Consider the following 17,500-nt stretch of genomic DNA (forward strand, 5'->3'; position numbering starts at 1 on the left):
TATTGACTTTCATTCTAATTTACTATTATTGCGACTGTGGTTTATATAAAGACAACTGTGTTGTTTTTTACGTAAAGCAACCATGTGCAGGTTTCTGCCATATTAATGTATGTTTCATACCATCCTCAAATTCAGTTGGGATGCTATATCACAAGCCTGTGGCTCCCACTAACTCCCAAGCTATGACTATGGAGTGTTTCTGCTCCAGGTTAGCACACTGAAAATGTAAGATTAGAATTTGAGGCATGCTGCTGACAAATGCATTGCTCAAAGGCACCCAATAGCAAGCAACCTTTTATCAGTAACAACTTTGCTGTTTTAGTTGGCAAGTGTGTTGCCTGTTAACTAGTGAGCTTCTTTAGTTTTAGACAAAACCTCTGCAATGGCTTTCAATATCGTGCTCTCCAAAAACATTCTGGCGGATCCATTTTATACAGCTCATATCCCACTGCCTCCACTCGTGCACATCTCTCTGTCTGCCTCGCTCTCTCTTTCCCCAAACGCTGTCTGCCTCGCTCTCTCTTTCCCTAATCTCTGTCTGCCTTGCTCTCTCTTTCCCCAATCTCTGTCTGCCTCTCTCTCGTTGTCTCTCTCTCTCTCTTACCCCAATCTCTGTCTTTCTCTCTCTCTCTCTGTCTGCCTCTCTCTCTCTCTCTTTCCCCAATTTATGTCTCTCTCTCTCTCTCTCTCTCTCTGTCTGCCTCTCTCTCGTTCTCTCTTTCTCCCATCTCTGTCTCTCTCTTTCTCGCTCTCTCTCTCTTTGCCTCTCTCTCTCTTTCCCCTTCTCTATCTGACTCTCGCTCTTTCTCCCATCTCTGTCTCTCTCTCTGTCTCTGTCTCTTTCTCTTTCCCCCATCTCTGTCTGCCTCTCTCTCTCTTTCTCTCTTCCTCCCATTTCTGACTCTCGTTCTCTCTCTCTTTCTCTCTTACCCCATATCTGTCTCGTTCTTTATGGTATTTCATTTTTTCCCCGCTGACTTTCCTGATAGCCAGTGCTTTTGAGGCCCGGCATCCTGACCATTGATCTTCCCTGATCAAAATACTGCTGAAAACACACACACACACACACATACTCACACACTCACACACAAACACACACACACGCAAACACGAACATGAACACGAACATGAACACGAACACAAACCCACATACAGACACACACACACAGACACACACACACACACACACACACACACACACACACAATGACGCGCACAAACACAGACACATGCACATGCACAAACACACACATGCACACACACACACACACACACACACACACACACACACACACAGCTCAACGCAACTCCACTTAGTCAACTTTTAGAGAATATTATATATATATATATACTGTATATACTTCAATGTCAGTGCAACCTTTCTGGAATGTTCTACGTACGTCATGATCAGGGTCTCTTCTCCGGGCTCCCCCAGGATGCCGTCCACAAACAGCGGAGACGACGTGAAGCTGTACTTGTTCCACAGTCTGCCCTCATCGAAGCTGAGCCTGGGGAGAGGAGCGCCGCACAACTTGTAAACAGATACGAGATACCAATCACCAAATTATGACAAATCACCCTCCAATGCACCGACAGAAGATTTAAATTCTTATCTCAACTCATGAGATGCCTCCAGCAGTACGCTTATATATTCAGTGTGTTCAATATTCTTATAAAATAAATCCCACAGTTGTTTATTTTGCATCAACGGAAACATACGCTCATGAAATGAACTGACACCTTTCTATACTTACAGCAACATTTCTGATTTATTCATTTGATTGAAATTCAAAAGTATAGAGTGCAGTTTTTTTATTTTACGTAATATGGACACACTGACAGTGTCACATCTCTAAGTGACTCTAATTGGCCCAGAGCTCATTTCCCTGGAGTTGCCGGGGTGATCCGTCTTCCTCAAAAGCTGAGGATGACTGACTCTGTTAAGGATAAGTGGGCAGCACAGAGGCTAAGGGGCCGAGGACAGGCAGACATGAGGGTGTCAGGGGGCGTTTGCACTGATGGCTGTCTTCCAAAGGCATACAGTAGAGAGATGAAATAACAAGAAAAATAACACCACACCACTCAGCCAGTTTAAATCAAGCAAACTACATTGATTCCTAAAATGTCTAAATCAGATATTAAAATGTAGTTTGTAAGCTCCTGAGTTAAGTTAGTATGAGTTACACTTTCCTTAAATGGGGTAGTTAGAGTTTGCAGTCAACGTATGCATGTTTATCCACTATAATACATATAATATACTGTATATATTATCGTATTCCCGTTCCAAGGCCTGGGACACGTTTAGGATGGTTTTGCATGATGATGGCCTCACCAGAGGTGCCTGATGGGAAGTGGAGTGTGTCTGATGGCCACCAGAGCCCCACCCTGGTCCAGATAGAGCACGCTGTACTCCTCCTCGAAGATCTGTGCAAACAACACACAGACAAACAGCATAGCATAACCCAGCACACAGACAAACAGCACAGCACAGCACAGCTCTTCCTGAAATAGCGATTGGAGCCATACTCACTCTGTGTTAAGTCCTCTTTTAGTCTTGAGTTTGAGATTTATTACACAGAGGATATTTATCATACCTAAATTATATTGATCTGACCTCACAACTTGTACCCAGCGTAACGTCTGAGCGTTTGTCATTTTGAGTGCCAATTGATGTTAAAATGACCAGAAATATTGCAATTGCAAAGACCTTTCATAATTACATGGTTTCAAGATGTGTGTTTTAGTTGTTCAATATCACCGATTTTAAATGTATTTTTTTGCACTTGCCCATGAGCATGTCTAAGATGACATTTTGAAACCCCAGGTACGTGTTCTTATCCATCCAGTGTTTTTGGATGCCAAACGCCACCATCAAAGCCCATATTCTCAATTCCTGCCAAACTATGCTGCAAAGCTTTAACTTCCTTGTCATTCTCAAAATCGTCTTTCCAACAATCTTGTGACATGCATATTGCTGGATCATGTCAGATGAAGCAGGAAGCAAGTTAAATGTTGCGTTTGTTTTAGGCTGTAGCAAACGTGCTTATGCACACACGCACACATCCTCGGGAATATACCTAAATCTAATTCCCTCTCTCGTCACTACACTTTGTTTTCAGTTTAAGGTATCCTGAAGTGTGAAGTTTAAAGACAACTGTGCTTTAGAGTTGACTGGTTGGGTGACGGTCTTCCCTCCCTGTTCCTCGAAGCTGGCTCTCAGAACTCAAACACATCATCGTAATCCTAATTTGAGCTGAAAATGAGTTACGCCTCAAGGTGGAGATATCGTAATTCTTAGAGACAATGCATCAAAATGGAAAACACACACACACAGACACAACACGACGTGATCCACCCTCTACCCTGCACACACAAACACAAACCCGCACACACACACACACACAAACACGCACACACCTCCACCCTAAAAGAGCTATGCACTTGTGCATATCAATTTTCCTCTTAATTATTTTCCCTCTCCATGTTTATTATTTTAATTAGATACTAGGGCCCCCATAAATGTAAATCACGCCATCAAAATGTTTGAAGAAACCACCCACGGGCATCGCGCTGGGCGACAAATCCAATTACTTTCAAGAGACTGTATTGTTTGATGATCTCCCTCTGAAATGGAGGATCTGGGGGATTTATACGCCTAGAGATGGATATCATCCATATTGAAATGACCTCTCTGCCTCTTTTAAATCGTCATCTAGCTATCTCTCTCTCTTCTTCCCCAAGTCCATCCATCCATCTCTCCTCTCCTCATCCATCTCTCTCCACATCCATCCATCTCCACCCAGTGTCTTTGTCTCTCACCTGTCTCCATGTGTTGCCTGCGTCGGATGTGATGAACATGCTGACATTACTGCTGCTCAGTCCAGAACCAATAGAGCCTTGGAAAGAGAGAGAGAAAGAGAGAGAGAGAGCGAGAGAGAGAGAAAAAGATAGAAAGAGAGAGACAGAGAGACAGAGAGAGAGGGGGAGATGGTGTAAATGCAAAAAATCCTCACACGTGCGAAAAGGACACCTTCAGTGGCAAATGAAACACACATACCCATGCGTGCTCTTCAGAAAGATAATTGATTGCGGATGAACCTTTGGTTTTTGGTATGCATATGGTCACCGCGTAATCTTTACTCAGCCTCGGTCTGTCGAGCATTTTAATGGAAAATGGGAAATAAGGAAGGTGCTTCAGCACTGTGATAAGGATAAATTATTTTTCCATTATATGGTATGATTCTTCTACAACATTACATGATATATATTAGGGGTTGGAACTGCCGCAGAGGCGATGATACGATACTATCACGATATTTTTTTTTCTAATACGTCTTGTACATACAAATTAACTGTCAAATTAATGTAGAATGACTGATAATGAAGCATACAACATGGCATCCCTAAACTAGAATCCAGATCGTCATGTACTTTAGCTCTGTATCATGCCGCCATTGCCTCTGGGTGCTCTTTACAGTAAAATTCCTTTTCATAAGTCTTTAGTGGGGTGGGTGTAATTGGTCTGTGGAGGACAATCATTTAATTACCCCCCACTATGTATCATAGGGGGGAATGTGGGCACCGTCCTGTAGTGAGAGACTCTCAGAAGATAGCCTGAGACCTGAGCCTGGGTTCCTGTCCTACAAACAGCACACTTCCTGTTCCACAGACAGCATGCACAATCAAGTGGTAAAGGCTGAACAAATACTTTATGATTTTGAAGTGAGCAATCATTTCGTCCAACAGGAATCACCATCTGAGATTACAATGACATGGTGGCAGAGGTTTAACAATTAGGAGAGAAAAGGTGTGGGAATCAAATGTATGGTATGTGGTAAGGTACAAGAGAGGACATATATGTTTATGGGTATATAGCTAAAGAGTGGCTAGGCTAAACAATAGGAGCAACTAGAAGTAAATAGAGCCTATCGTAACGTCTGTGTCTTATGGCTTTTGATAATCGCTAGTTTTGGTGGGTCATCCACACAATCTAATACTACACCAATGTATTCCATTCTTGACAGAGCTTTACACTTTTATTCTTTTGAAGATTGTTATATTTTTTGTAATGAGTATCTAGGTTTTGTTTGGTGTTTCTTAGATGTTCTCGGAATAATCTCTTGAGATTCGCGTCCAGAACATTCTGCACGTCTCCCTCGCTCGCTCCGCGAAGTCCTTCATGTTTTTTGTTTTCACGCCGGCTTTGTTCTGTGTTCGATTTTGAAACTGTATTATTATTATTATTATTATTTTACAGTGCAAAAATACCCTTAATGGCTTCTCCATGTGACTGCGCTGGACACCTTTGTGCCCTCTTCAGTACACATCTCCCTGTTAAATAATGCATCACACCCAAGTCTGCTGAGGTCAATGTCAGAGGTTCATTTTTTTTGCAGCTCGAAAAGCAAAAGGGAACTTTCTGGAGATGTTTTGCCTCCAAATGGAAATGTAACTGCCGAATGATAAAACCAAGTGAGAAGCCCGCAGGAATAAAATGGCAAAATAATCTAGGGGATTAAAAGTTAGAACATCTGTGTTCACACACCTGTGTATGTTATTTCCCCTTGAAGAGTGACAAAATAAACTTTCACTGCCAACCGAGGGACCAACAACACTTCATTGTGGGAATAGCTCATATGGAAAAAGTCTGTCAAATTCCTATCTCCATTTTTTAAAAGTATAGACACTTACAGTGTGTTAACACACATAATTATGGCCCCTTTCATATACAGTAACATAGAACTAATATTAGTTTTCTATATGATCTACTTTGGTGTTGAAGGGTATAAATCCCATTTTAGTATAAAATGTATACGCAGGCACTTTACACCAGTTTTATCACGCAATTATAGTTCAAGTGACAAGTGAGATTCTTAAATGTTTTTACAGTCTTGACTTGTTCCGTATGAGGGGAAATGGCCCTTTAACATCAATGCAGTAGTAGAATGAGCTCTCCACAGTTTCCACTCCTCTCACTTCCGCCATTCTCAAGTGCAGTACTCTTCCAAAGACATTCATTTACCGTGCCTGGCAGTAATCCTGTTTGTTCTCTATAGTCATCCAGTACGCATGGTGAGCCGAAATGTCTGCCGAAAACCAAAATAAATACATAAAAGTGAACCAATAAAGTTGTGCCAAGCCCTGAGCCACAGAACTGATCTGACACCAGCTTTGCCTTTGTGCGGAAGCAGTCAGAACAGCGTAAAATAGAACCACAGGGCACCCAACGGGAACGTACGGGGATAAAAAATAGACACAAATTGGCAATCTCTTCCTCATGTCTAATATTAATCCCCTTTGGTTAGTCAGTGTGCAGCACACATTAAGCTTCTCAACGTACACAAACAATGGGGGTTTTATGGCCTTCAGAAAAACTAGATTAAAAACAATATATACAAGGCAAAGTCTTACTTACTTTTATTTATGTCTCTCTGTGGTCTCAATAAAATATTTACAGAGTTTCTCTGGTGTAATTGCAAGCTGAGCCACATTTAGGTGTGACTAAGATTTAAACATTTCAATCTGAGGGGGAAGACTTACACATTCAATGCCAAAGCCTTTGGTCCAAACACGCACAAACCAACAGTCCATACTGTTGAGCAGTACACACACACAGACACACAGACACACACACACAGACACACACACACACACACACACACACACACACACACACACACACACACACACACACACACACACACACACACACACACACACACACACACACACACACACACACACACACACACACACACACACACACACACACACACACACTCTTATTCCCTGGACAAGAACATTACAATGGTGCACATTATCCGAGGTCCCAGCACACTAACCCATAACATCTGTGGTCATATTTTATGTTAAAGGGTTCTTGCTGCAATTGGACCAACACTATAAAGCACCACGGAACATACCGGATAAAAATGAGTAACAGCACACACGGATGGGTTGTGCAGTTTATATGGTTATGATTACATTCAGTATTAGTATCAATGTCACACTGCGACACAGTGGAACTGGTGATGGTATAGTAGAGCATATGGCATGTTCAATGTATGCGTTTGGGCAGTAGATCAATCCATGCATCACACAATGTTACGCCATGTATTGTATGCATTTGTTAGTTTGCAACAATTTGACACTTTTTGAGGTATGGTTTTATTTGCAATTAGTTTTGGTGTCTTTCCCACTAGCCATCCAGGATATGCCCTATGTTGTTCTGTGCTTCGGCTTAAAACACCTTGCAACTAGAGAAAAAAAAGCTTTCATAGCATGACATTTCCAGCTATACTGCCAAAAGCCACCAGCTAGTGTCAAGCTTTCATCAGTGTCAACTGGGCTGTTGGTGGTGTTTGCAAGGTTTTTGCATGCCTTTTAGGTAGTTAGCTTGCTAGTTCAGTAACGAAACTCCTTATAGCTGCTTGAAGGAAAGGTTGCCAACATACCTGATGCCAAGATGATGCCAGGTGATGATTCTTTGCTGGCGATGTTTCCCGACGTGTACGGGTTGGCCGACACATGGAGATGCAGGTGAAGGGAGCAGTACGGCTAAAGGCAGGAAAAAAAAATAACTATTGAATCACATCAGTCCCAGACAAAGAGGCGGTTAAAGACAGGTTGAGGAGCACAGGGTGGTGTGTGTGTCTGTGTGTGTGAAGGGGTACTGAAGAAGCATGGCTCACCCTCAATTTTCATCACACATATTCAACTACACAGTCATTGATTGTGACTGTCTTGGGCAGGAAAAAAAAAAAACTATTGAATCACATCAGTCCCAGACAAAGAGGCGGTTAAAGAGGCGGTTAAAGATAAAGGGTGAGGAGCATGTGTGTGTGTGTATGTGTGTGTATGTGTGTGTGTGTGTGTGTGTGTGTGTGTGTGTGTGTGTGTGTGTGTATGTGTGTGTGTGTGTGTGTGTGTGTGTGTGTGTGTGTGTGTGTGTGTGTGTGTGTGTGTGTGTGTGTTTGTGTGTGTGTGTGTGTGTGGGGTTGGTGTATGGAAGTGGCGTTGATTATGGGGGGAAGGGGGGGTGCATGGCTCACCCTCAATTTTCATCACACATATTCAACCACACAGTCATTGATTGTGACTCTCTTGAGTCTCATCGGCTTGACTGTAATATCCACCTCCATTACAGGTCCTTTACCTCCATGGTTTCAATTGGTTGACCCCCAGTCTTGATTCTGATTGGTGTAACCTTTAGCGGATCCATCCTCATTACATGACTGGAAATGCCAGCAGGGATCGCATGTTGTGAGCGGTATTTAGCAGTTTATTAAAACTTTGACATTTTCTTGACAAATAACTACGTAGCGGAGGGGGGAAGGCTACACGCTCAAAAAATGGGAGGCTTAATGAGTTGAGATTATATGGAGACTAATCATTTTTGTGTGCGTTCGGAGAGGGTTAATTGGGTCTGCTCCATCATAGTTGCTACAGCTGAGTCAGAGTGAGTCCTTGAAACACAAGCGCATCTGCCAGATATCAAGTCGATGAATTCATTCAATTAACTTCAGCACAAAAGCAAATGTCAATCTAAACCCCTCCTGCCAAAAAAGAAAAATGCTTCTTAAGGGAAAGCATCTTCGTTTATGAACAGGCACACACACTCTGACTCTGACCCCCCCCCAGCCCCCTCTCGCTTGCATCTCCTTTTAAATGTGAAGTCAGCTTTTTCCGATGGGATCAAACATCTGACCTTTAACTTTGATGAGTGGAAGTGGGGCCAAGTTTGATGGACACTGCTGCTGCTGCTGCAGCCTCTATTGTCCACTGGCTGGAGTCAGTGGATAGCCTGTCTCTTTCTCTTCTCCCACTTCTCTCTCTCTCTTTCACACTATCCTGCCCTCCTGACTTTCCAGCTTCTCTCCCCATCTTTTTTTCTCTTTCTCCCTTTCTCTTAACTTGCCCCTCCTGCCTACCTCTCGCTTTCTCTCTCTTAATCTCCTTCTATCACTTTATCATCTCCTTCCTCTCTTACTCCCCTCTCCTTTCTCTCTCTTAATTTCTTTCTTTCTTTATCTCTTTCTCTTGAGAACTACACTTACCAGCATGCAGTGGATGCTGTTGCCTCTGAGATCTGCATCAGGAGCCTGCAGCAGCCTCCAGTCTCGGCCCTTGTTGTAGGTTATGTAAGTCTTGACCTGGTTGTCTTGCTTCTTGTTCGCCAGGAACATGCCCTTTATTCCTGCCACCTAGGGAACGATGATGAGGATGATGGAGAGAAAACAAGATTACTCTAACAGATGGAGACAGAAAGAAAGAAAGATGGAGTGCGAGGGAAATGATTATGGAGTGAAAGTATATTCACTCAACAGTGAGTATAAAGAGAAAAGAGAAAGGCAGGGAAAGATAAGAGAGAACGGAATAGATGAGGGAAACATTCAACACGACTTGAGTGTTTTCGGACGCCACCCACACACAAATACACACATTCACAACAGTCAGAGGCCATTTTTTTATTCCTGTGGAAACACAATTCGACACACAGTGATTTACACTGTTCAGTGCTTTGCCTGTGGCTCTGTGCGTGGTTGGGCCTCCTTCCCCTCCATAACAAAAATCACAAGGCCCTTAACAGAGAATTATTAAAAGTATCTCTGTCTAGCGTCGACCCACCAGATTTAGCCTAGCAACGCAGCCGCGCATCAAACCGACTACAATTTGCGACTGTCACAAACTAAATGCCACCCATTCCTCGAGGCCAGGCCACCAAGGAGGAAGGAGGAGATAGAGGAGCAGGAGGAGTAGGAGAAGAGGCGTATAAGAGAACCCACGCCTTGTGAATAATTGAGGCGCACTTCTGTATTGCCAAAGGCAGAGATTTTCAGCAGACGCTGCTCGCAATGCACGCACGTGTCCGAGGCGGGAGTTAGGTTGGCGAACTCAATCAAGACGCTGGATCGCCTTCCTCCATTTCGTTGAGGCCAAATGGGGGTGGACTGTAGGGGGGCTGGCGTCATCAACACTTTAATTATTTGATCTGGAGATTTAAAGAGAGAGAGAGAGAGAGAGAGAGATAGAGAGAGAGAGAGACAGAGAGAGAGCACACCTCTCCTGTTTCACCTGTGTGCTACGATACGCCAGGTGCTGGCATGAGAAGCTGTACCTGACTGAGTTGATATGCGTGTGACTCTTGACAGACATGATCCAGGTTTGGCGCTTTTCACAGACGGGTGAGACTGGGCTTCCACCATGTCGGACCAGGGCCAGCGAACAGACCACTGTGGCACGAACGCACAGGAAGCAGAGGAGTTGTAAGAGCGGAGAACGAGCCATTTGCAGTGTCAGTTTCCATCGCTAGGTTGGCTCTTATCTCCCCCTCCTGTATGCTCATAGGCAGTCTTCCTCCCCTTTTTGTATTGACGCAAAGGCCACGCACTCTCTCTCTCTCCCGTATGCAAGCAAGTGAGCACCTGAGGGTTGACTGGAACTTAAACAGGGGCGCGGGCAGCACCGCTGCACTGCCTCAGCTCTGAGATGAAACTCTTTTTCAAAGCGTGTTCAGAGGTTAATGCAAACATCGCTCAGGGTAAGCGGACGGACTGCGAAATGGGATTGATTGGAATTGAGTGATACGGACACGCCGGAGAAGGAGCTTAAAGTAAAGCAAAGGGTACGTGTGTGTGTGTGTGTGTGTGTGTGTGTGAGAATGAGAGATAGATATAGAGTGTGTGTGTGTGTGTGTGTGTGTGTGTGAGAATGAGAGATAGATATAGAGTGTGTGTTTTGCAGGTGTGTTTGGAACACTCTGTGAGAGCCAGAGATAGACAGACACAGAGAGATGAGACATAGTGTGTGTGTGCGTTTTCAGAAATCTCATTTGCCAAAGCCTGTGTGTGTCTATGTGTTTGTGTGTGTGTGTGTGTGATCGTGTGTGTCTTAAGGTTTGTGTGTTTGTGATTGTGTGTGTCTATGGGTTTGTGTGTGTGTGTGATTGTTTGTGTCTATAGGTTTGTGTGTTTGTGAGTGTGTTTCTATGGGTCTGTGTGTGTGTGTGTGTGATTGTGTGTGTCTATGGGTTTGTGTGATTGTGTGTGTCTATGGGTTTGAGTGAATATAAATTCTGTGTGTGTGTGTTTTTTCTGTGTGTGTGTGTGTGTGTGTGTGTGTGTGTGTGTGTGTGTGTGTGTGTGTACCTCATACAGGTCGATCATGACGTTCCCCTCGTGGCCCATGCTGCTCATGACGTTCTCCAGGGCCATTGTGTAGTAGACCCCTCCGGACTCGGACACGTACAGGTTGAAGGTGTCATTCTGGTTCCACTCCTGCACCGCTGCGACCACACGCTTCTCGTCCGTGCTGATCACATGCAGGTCCTAGGGGCAACAAACACACACACACACACACACACACACACAAACACAAGGGGGGGATGATCAAGAACATGAGTTCATAGTCTCTATAGAGGACTTATGATGTCCCCACACCTCCTTTACTTGTGTTCCTCGTTGTTATTTATTCCCAGCGTCTTTTGGATTACCCCACTGCACTGACTAACACACCAACAGACTGCTTTGACACATCGAGGACCCCCTAGAGAGTCTTTGGCAAACTGTGATCAAAATGCCAAAGATTAACACAAAGCGTGTTAACATAATCCCCTCATTATGACAAAAAAAAGAACCAACTGAACATCGCTTCCAATTTGTTTTGTTTATGCATTCCAGTGACCTTGCACCAAACCCAAACTCTGAATAATTCATCACATTAATGTTAACTAGTGCAGTGCCCGTAGGGGGTAACATCTATGACGACGACTGTTCTATGACTATGACATCATTCACAAAAAAGTGTCCCGATGTATCTGTTGTAATTCGTTTGTACTTTGTTTTCTCATTGCAATATTATAAACCTCAGTCTGCATTTACCCTGGCTGGGAGAGGCTGTCATTCGGAAATACTGTGTGTGATCGCCTTTGCTCTGTGTTCATTAAACCTGTCAGAGTGTATGAATAAAAGGCTGGGTGCCAATCAAAATCACAACGCAAGAGTGGAGTACTACACCGCTACAACGGTGACATGGGTTTGCACCGTAGGCTATGGCAAACGGTAAAATACAAATATCTCGAGAACTATGAATTCAAAAATCTTCAAAATCAAGGATGCACAGGTTCATGACATGCGTAAGCTACATTACTTTGAAACTTAATATAAAGAAGCTTAAAAATAAACCAATAGATCAAATCAATCACTGTCTTAAGATTACCTGAGCAAAAGTCTGTATCTGTTCACCAAGAAGAATTTGAATGCGGACCTCCTCGTATCCAACGGTATTCTGAACTTTGAGTGAAGGCAGGATAGTTACTACGCGTATATTGTTTGATTGTGACGTCACTACCCATAGTGCCGACGGGACGGGAAACGATAACCCATTAGTGGCTACGGGAAACGGTAAAATACAAATATCTCGCGAACTATACATTCAAAAATCTTCAAAATCAAGGATGCACAGGTTCATGACATGCGTAAGCTACATGCGAAATCTCATAACTAACGGAACTACCGTCAGGGAGATACACCCTAGACAGACAGACACACAGAGATTCCTGGATTTATAGATAGATGTTAAAACAGTATTTGCAAAAGAACAAACAAACAAAAAAAAACAAACACAAAACCGGAATAAAATCAACAGACTTCCTCTGCCTCTCCTGTGAGATCAACTCTCAGCTTTTATCTGATTTGGGGTTTTTACTACCAATAATCAACAGCTGTTATGATAAAATAGGGTTACTTCTTAGAGAGGGAATGAGAGAGAGAGAAAGAGAGATAGAGGAACAGAGAGAAATAGAGATAGAGATGCACAGCTCAGACTCCAGAGGTATTACAGTAAAGGACACAGAGGGCAGAGGGGGCCTGGCAGGGATGAGTATGAGACACACGATGATGAGGTTGGGTGTGCTGTGGCTAAGGGCTGTGGAGAAGGCTCAGTGGTGTGTGTGTGTGTGTGTGTGTGTGTGTGTGTGTGTGTGTGGTGTGTGTTTTGGAGAGAGCCAGGCCTCAGAGCAGTCATTCACTCAAGGCCACCAGATGCAGAAGGAGAGACTAATGAGGTTTGAGGGACGTTGAAGTGAGACAGGGAGAGAGTGGATAGAGGCGTTGTGTGTGAGTGCGTGTGTGTGTGTACAGGTCTGCTTGTATGTGTGTGTGTGTGTGTGTGTGTGTGTGTGTGTGTGTGTGTCTGTTTTGATGTGCACCAAGTCAGTGCTCAAGACTGTCAGAGAGCAAATGAAAGTCCATGTACAAGCCAGAACATGTAGACGCTTTTTGTGTGTATTTCTCTATGCGTGGGTGTTTTTTGTGTGTGTGTGTGTGTGTTTGTGTGTGTGTGTGTGTGTGTGTGTGTGTGTGTGTGTGTGTGTGTGTGTGTGTGTGTGTGTGTGTGTGTGTGTGTGTGTGTGTGTGTGTGTGTGTGTGTGTGTGTGTGTGTGTGTGTGTGTGTGCGTGTGTGTGTGTGTGTGGGCCTGTCGTGTGCAGTACATGTCAAGATGTCACAGCGGTGCAAATGAACGGCGCTACCTTAGGCAGGGTGTATTTCGGGAGCTTCATAGGGCTGAAGACGTCCCGGTGTGATGACACGTAGTCGATCGTCCTGCCACCTGTGGTGACCTATGATAATGACACGCCGGGGGAAAAAGAACAGAGTCGCAATTTGCATGTTTGCCATTGTGATTGTGGGCGGCTACGAAATACCACAGAGAAACACAACAACAACAACAAAAACAACAACGACCAAACTGAACTCAGCGTGGGCTTGAGGGATACTGATTATGCTCACCCAATCAGAGATGATATGCAGTTCTACACTGATGATATGTGCCATGCCAAACCTAATCAAACACTATGCCTAACATTTGGAGGAACTTCAAAAACATTTAGCAAACACGTCCGCCCTAAAAGCACATTGAATTGCACATCTGCTGGAGAAACAAGTTTACAAATAATACATAAAATACATAATAAATAAATGTATGAAGTTACTGAATATCTCTTCTGCATTTATTGCAATGACAATGTGCAAGTAAGCATACAAGTCAACACGAAAACAACATACCATAATATGGATGGATGGATATAGATAGGTAAATGCATAGATAGATAGATGGATGGATGGATGTATACATATATACATACATCCATGGATAGATAGACACATCGATGGATGTGTGGACGGATAGATGGATGGATGGATGGAGAGATGGATGGATGGAAGAATGGGTGAATTGATGGAGGGATGGACGGATGGATGGATGGAGAGATGGATGGATAAATGGGTGAATGGATGGACGGATGGATGGAGAGATGGACAGATGGCTGGACGGATGGAGAGAAGGACGGATGGAGAGATGGACAGACGGATGGAGAGATGGATGAATGAAAAGACGGGCCCACATACCTGAACAAACACGTACTCATCCTGCACCACCAGGGTGTTAGGGTCGATGTAGCCAGGGAACGGCTTCCCCTTGTTGCCGTCCGTGCAGTTCTGCAGTTTACAGGTGATGTACAGGGCCTCTGTGGGCGGCAGGGGAAAGGACAGGTACAGTAACAACAACAGAAAGTGAGGAAGGGAAGAGTTAAGGAGAAAACTATTGACCACAGTGTTTGTGTTTGTGAATCTGGGGTGAGTGATAATATGTGTGTGTCTGTGTGTGTGTGTGTGTGTGTGTGTGTGTGTGTGTGTGTGTGTGTGTGTGTGTGTGTGTGCAAAGGTTTGATCAATAGTATGAGATGCCACTGACAGGTCTGGCTTCTCTACCTCTTTCCCCCGTCTGCTGATCCGTCTCACCCTATCCCTCTCCTCACTGTCTCTCTGACTCACACTCTTTCATTCTGTTTTTCTTTGTTCTCTCTCTCTCTCTCTCTCTCTCTCTCTCTCTCCTTTTCTCTGTCTGTGTGTCCAGGTATCTGTCTGTCCCAATCCTGGCGCCGTTCTCGGTATCTGGCTGACTTCCATTCTTTTAGTTTCCCCCCTCATTCCGAAATCTGTCCTCCGTCCAAAATCCTCCCTTTTTTCTCCCTTCTTCTCTGTTCTGTTGTGTTGCTCTCTATAGCCTCGCTCTTCTCATTACAATTGCCATTTATCGCCACTTGTATTGTTGGCCTTCCAATTCTTCAGATGTTTTAGCAAACACACGGAGTAGTAAAATAATAGTGACACAGTCTCTTCCAAAAAGGTTAAGACTAATGCATTTGGCTCACCTCGTTCTTACCCCCCCCCCCCCTCTCTCCCTCACTGGTCTCATATTCTCACTCTCTGTCTTTCTCTCTCCCTCTGCAGTCTTAACGTTCGCTCTCCATTTGCTCCCTTTCTCTCTTTCTGGCCCTTAATTGCCTTCTTTCATTCTCTCTCTCTCTCTCTCTCTCTTCTCCATTCCCCACTCTTTTTCACTCTCTCTGCAATCTCACTGTATTTCTACCTCCCTCACTCCCTCTGTTTCCCTGCACTCTCTCTCCCTTCCTCGCTGTGCACTTTGGCACTTCTGATCTGACACATAATGAACTCTTACAGTCAGAGATGCTGTGCCAGAGAGCCTGGCCTGTGCCAGAAAGCTCCCCAATGAAGTGGGAACAATTTCCTCTCAGTTTAGTCCCTCTGGTGTCTTACTTCCTCCCTCTCTCTCTCTCTCTTTCTCTCTCTCTCTCTCTCACACACACACACACACACACACACACACACACACACACACACACACACACACACAAACACACACACACACACATGCATACACCAACGGATATTCAGGGATTTCCATCTTAATGAGGGGGAGGTCTGTGAAGCGAGGCTTCTCTAGAACCATTTACAGGGTTTTTTTGTGGAGAAGAAGAGTTTGTGCTTTTGACTTCATTTACATTACCCAGTGTCTCAAAACACTTAGCTTTGACACGGTCTCAAAACACTTAGCTTTGAAACGGGTAAAAACACACACACACACACACACAACACAAGACTATAGAAGGATTTTAAATAATGAGGGGGAAGAAAGGAACAATGACACTGGTGCTGCAGTTTAATTCTGAATGAAGCTGGTCGAGTACTCACGTGTGTCCGAGACGCTGGTCTCCAGATGAATGAGGCCTGCCTCTTTGTCCACGCCCATCTTTGACCTACGACCCAGCAGGGAACACATGTCCAGGATAGGTTAGTTCTGAGATCAGCATAGTTTTGAACTCCACAGCACCCCAACAGTTTGTCTATGTGTTTCTTTTTTCACAGGCACACACACACACACACACTCTCCTTCCTTGTATGGCTGTCTCTTACACACACACACACACACACGCACACACACACACGCAACTGCAAATGATGCAAATGACTACACCTCATCCCCACTCTCTCGTCTCAGACCTTTACGACTCGCTCAGGACTGCAGGGTTAGCACATTACCACTGGAGGAGGCAGCTACAGATGAGCCCCAGAAGCCTTGCCTTAGTCTCTTAGTCTCTACACCTGTGACAATACTTTCAGAAGTGGGAGATGTATCTTGGCATCATTAAAATATATATATAAAGAGGGAATTGCAGTGGGGGAGAGGGGGGGGGGTAGAGTCAGGGGGAGAGATAGAAGGTGTGAGAGAGGGAGAGAGGGGGAGAGGGAGAGAGAAAGGAGGAGAGGGAAAGAGAGGGAGAGGGAGAAACATGGAGAGAGAGAGACAGAGAGAGAGATGGATCAAGCCCGCATGCACCCACCTCATTACGACGTGAAATATTTCTTATTACGTTTTTTATATATATTCCCATCGTGGCTGCAGTCTAACAGAGCAGTGAGATGGAGCTCTGACTATCCAGAGGATTTATTAGGATCCTTACTGGAGATATTGGAGATTTCCCATATAAAATATTTGTTACCAACATGTCTCTTGCCTGACCTAATTCTCCTCTCCTCTCCTCCATATTTTTAGACAGATGCTCGTACCCACAGGCACAGTTCTGTTAACTGCTAATTACTGGTCTTTGGCTGGTATAATCAAAAACATTAATTAATTAAAAACGTGCCGTTTAACCAAAGCAAATCAATCAATAATGATCTATATCTTATTGAATGGACTATTTTATTGATTACCACGAGTTACAAAAACTGAAACAATAACTGTCCTATTAAGACAGCGTGTTTATCAGATTTTATCCAATCGTTTTTCATTCTCATTTTATTCAGACTTCGTTTAAAAGTATTGGCCTAATGGGCTTTTCCCCAGGCTAAACTTTAGTGTCTGTTTTCATTTTTACAAAGTTTTAGTTCTTGAGTTTTGCTTCTGTGGTTACTAAGCCGTACAGTTGGTCACTGTATCAAATTGTTGGATGGTGTAGTGCCAAGCACGATCTTGCAAAAAAATTGCAGTTTAAATTGCAGTCTTCACCATGACAGATGGGTATGTTGAATTGAGTTGCCCACCCCACATCCAGCTGTCAACCCCAGGAAGACATCGCAGAAAAACAGTCAAACTGTTTTGAGGATGTTGTCATTCTTTTGTCAAACTAGGTTTAGG

At 44.0% G+C, this 17,500-nt stretch overlaps 1 protein-coding gene across 1 annotated transcript in view; it reads right to left on the reverse strand.

The window, feature by feature from the left end:
• The window catches only part of LOC308369004 (VPS10 domain-containing receptor SorCS1-like), a gene marked incomplete at its 5' end in the record, with an annotated part of 147,234 nt that overhangs the window by 23,270 nt on the left and 106,464 nt on the right, over positions 1-17,500 (reverse strand). The window contains 9 exons of the mRNA XM_080843328.1: positions 1,401-1,508; positions 2,333-2,424; positions 3,820-3,896; positions 7,455-7,557; positions 9,057-9,203; positions 11,148-11,327; positions 13,530-13,619; positions 14,407-14,525; positions 16,054-16,118. Of these exons, the coding sequence (XP_080699454.1) occupies positions 1,401-1,508; positions 2,333-2,424; positions 3,820-3,896; positions 7,455-7,557; positions 9,057-9,203; positions 11,148-11,327; positions 13,530-13,619; positions 14,407-14,525; positions 16,054-16,118 (981 nt within the window). The remainder of the gene's footprint in view (positions 1-1,400; positions 1,509-2,332; positions 2,425-3,819; positions 3,897-7,454; positions 7,558-9,056; positions 9,204-11,147; positions 11,328-13,529; positions 13,620-14,406; positions 14,526-16,053; positions 16,119-17,500) is intronic.

This window comes from Sprattus sprattus (assembly GCF_963457725.1).
Source record: "Sprattus sprattus genome assembly, chromosome: 1".
NCBI classification, from domain to species: domain Eukaryota; kingdom Metazoa; phylum Chordata; class Actinopteri; order Clupeiformes; family Clupeidae; genus Sprattus; species Sprattus sprattus.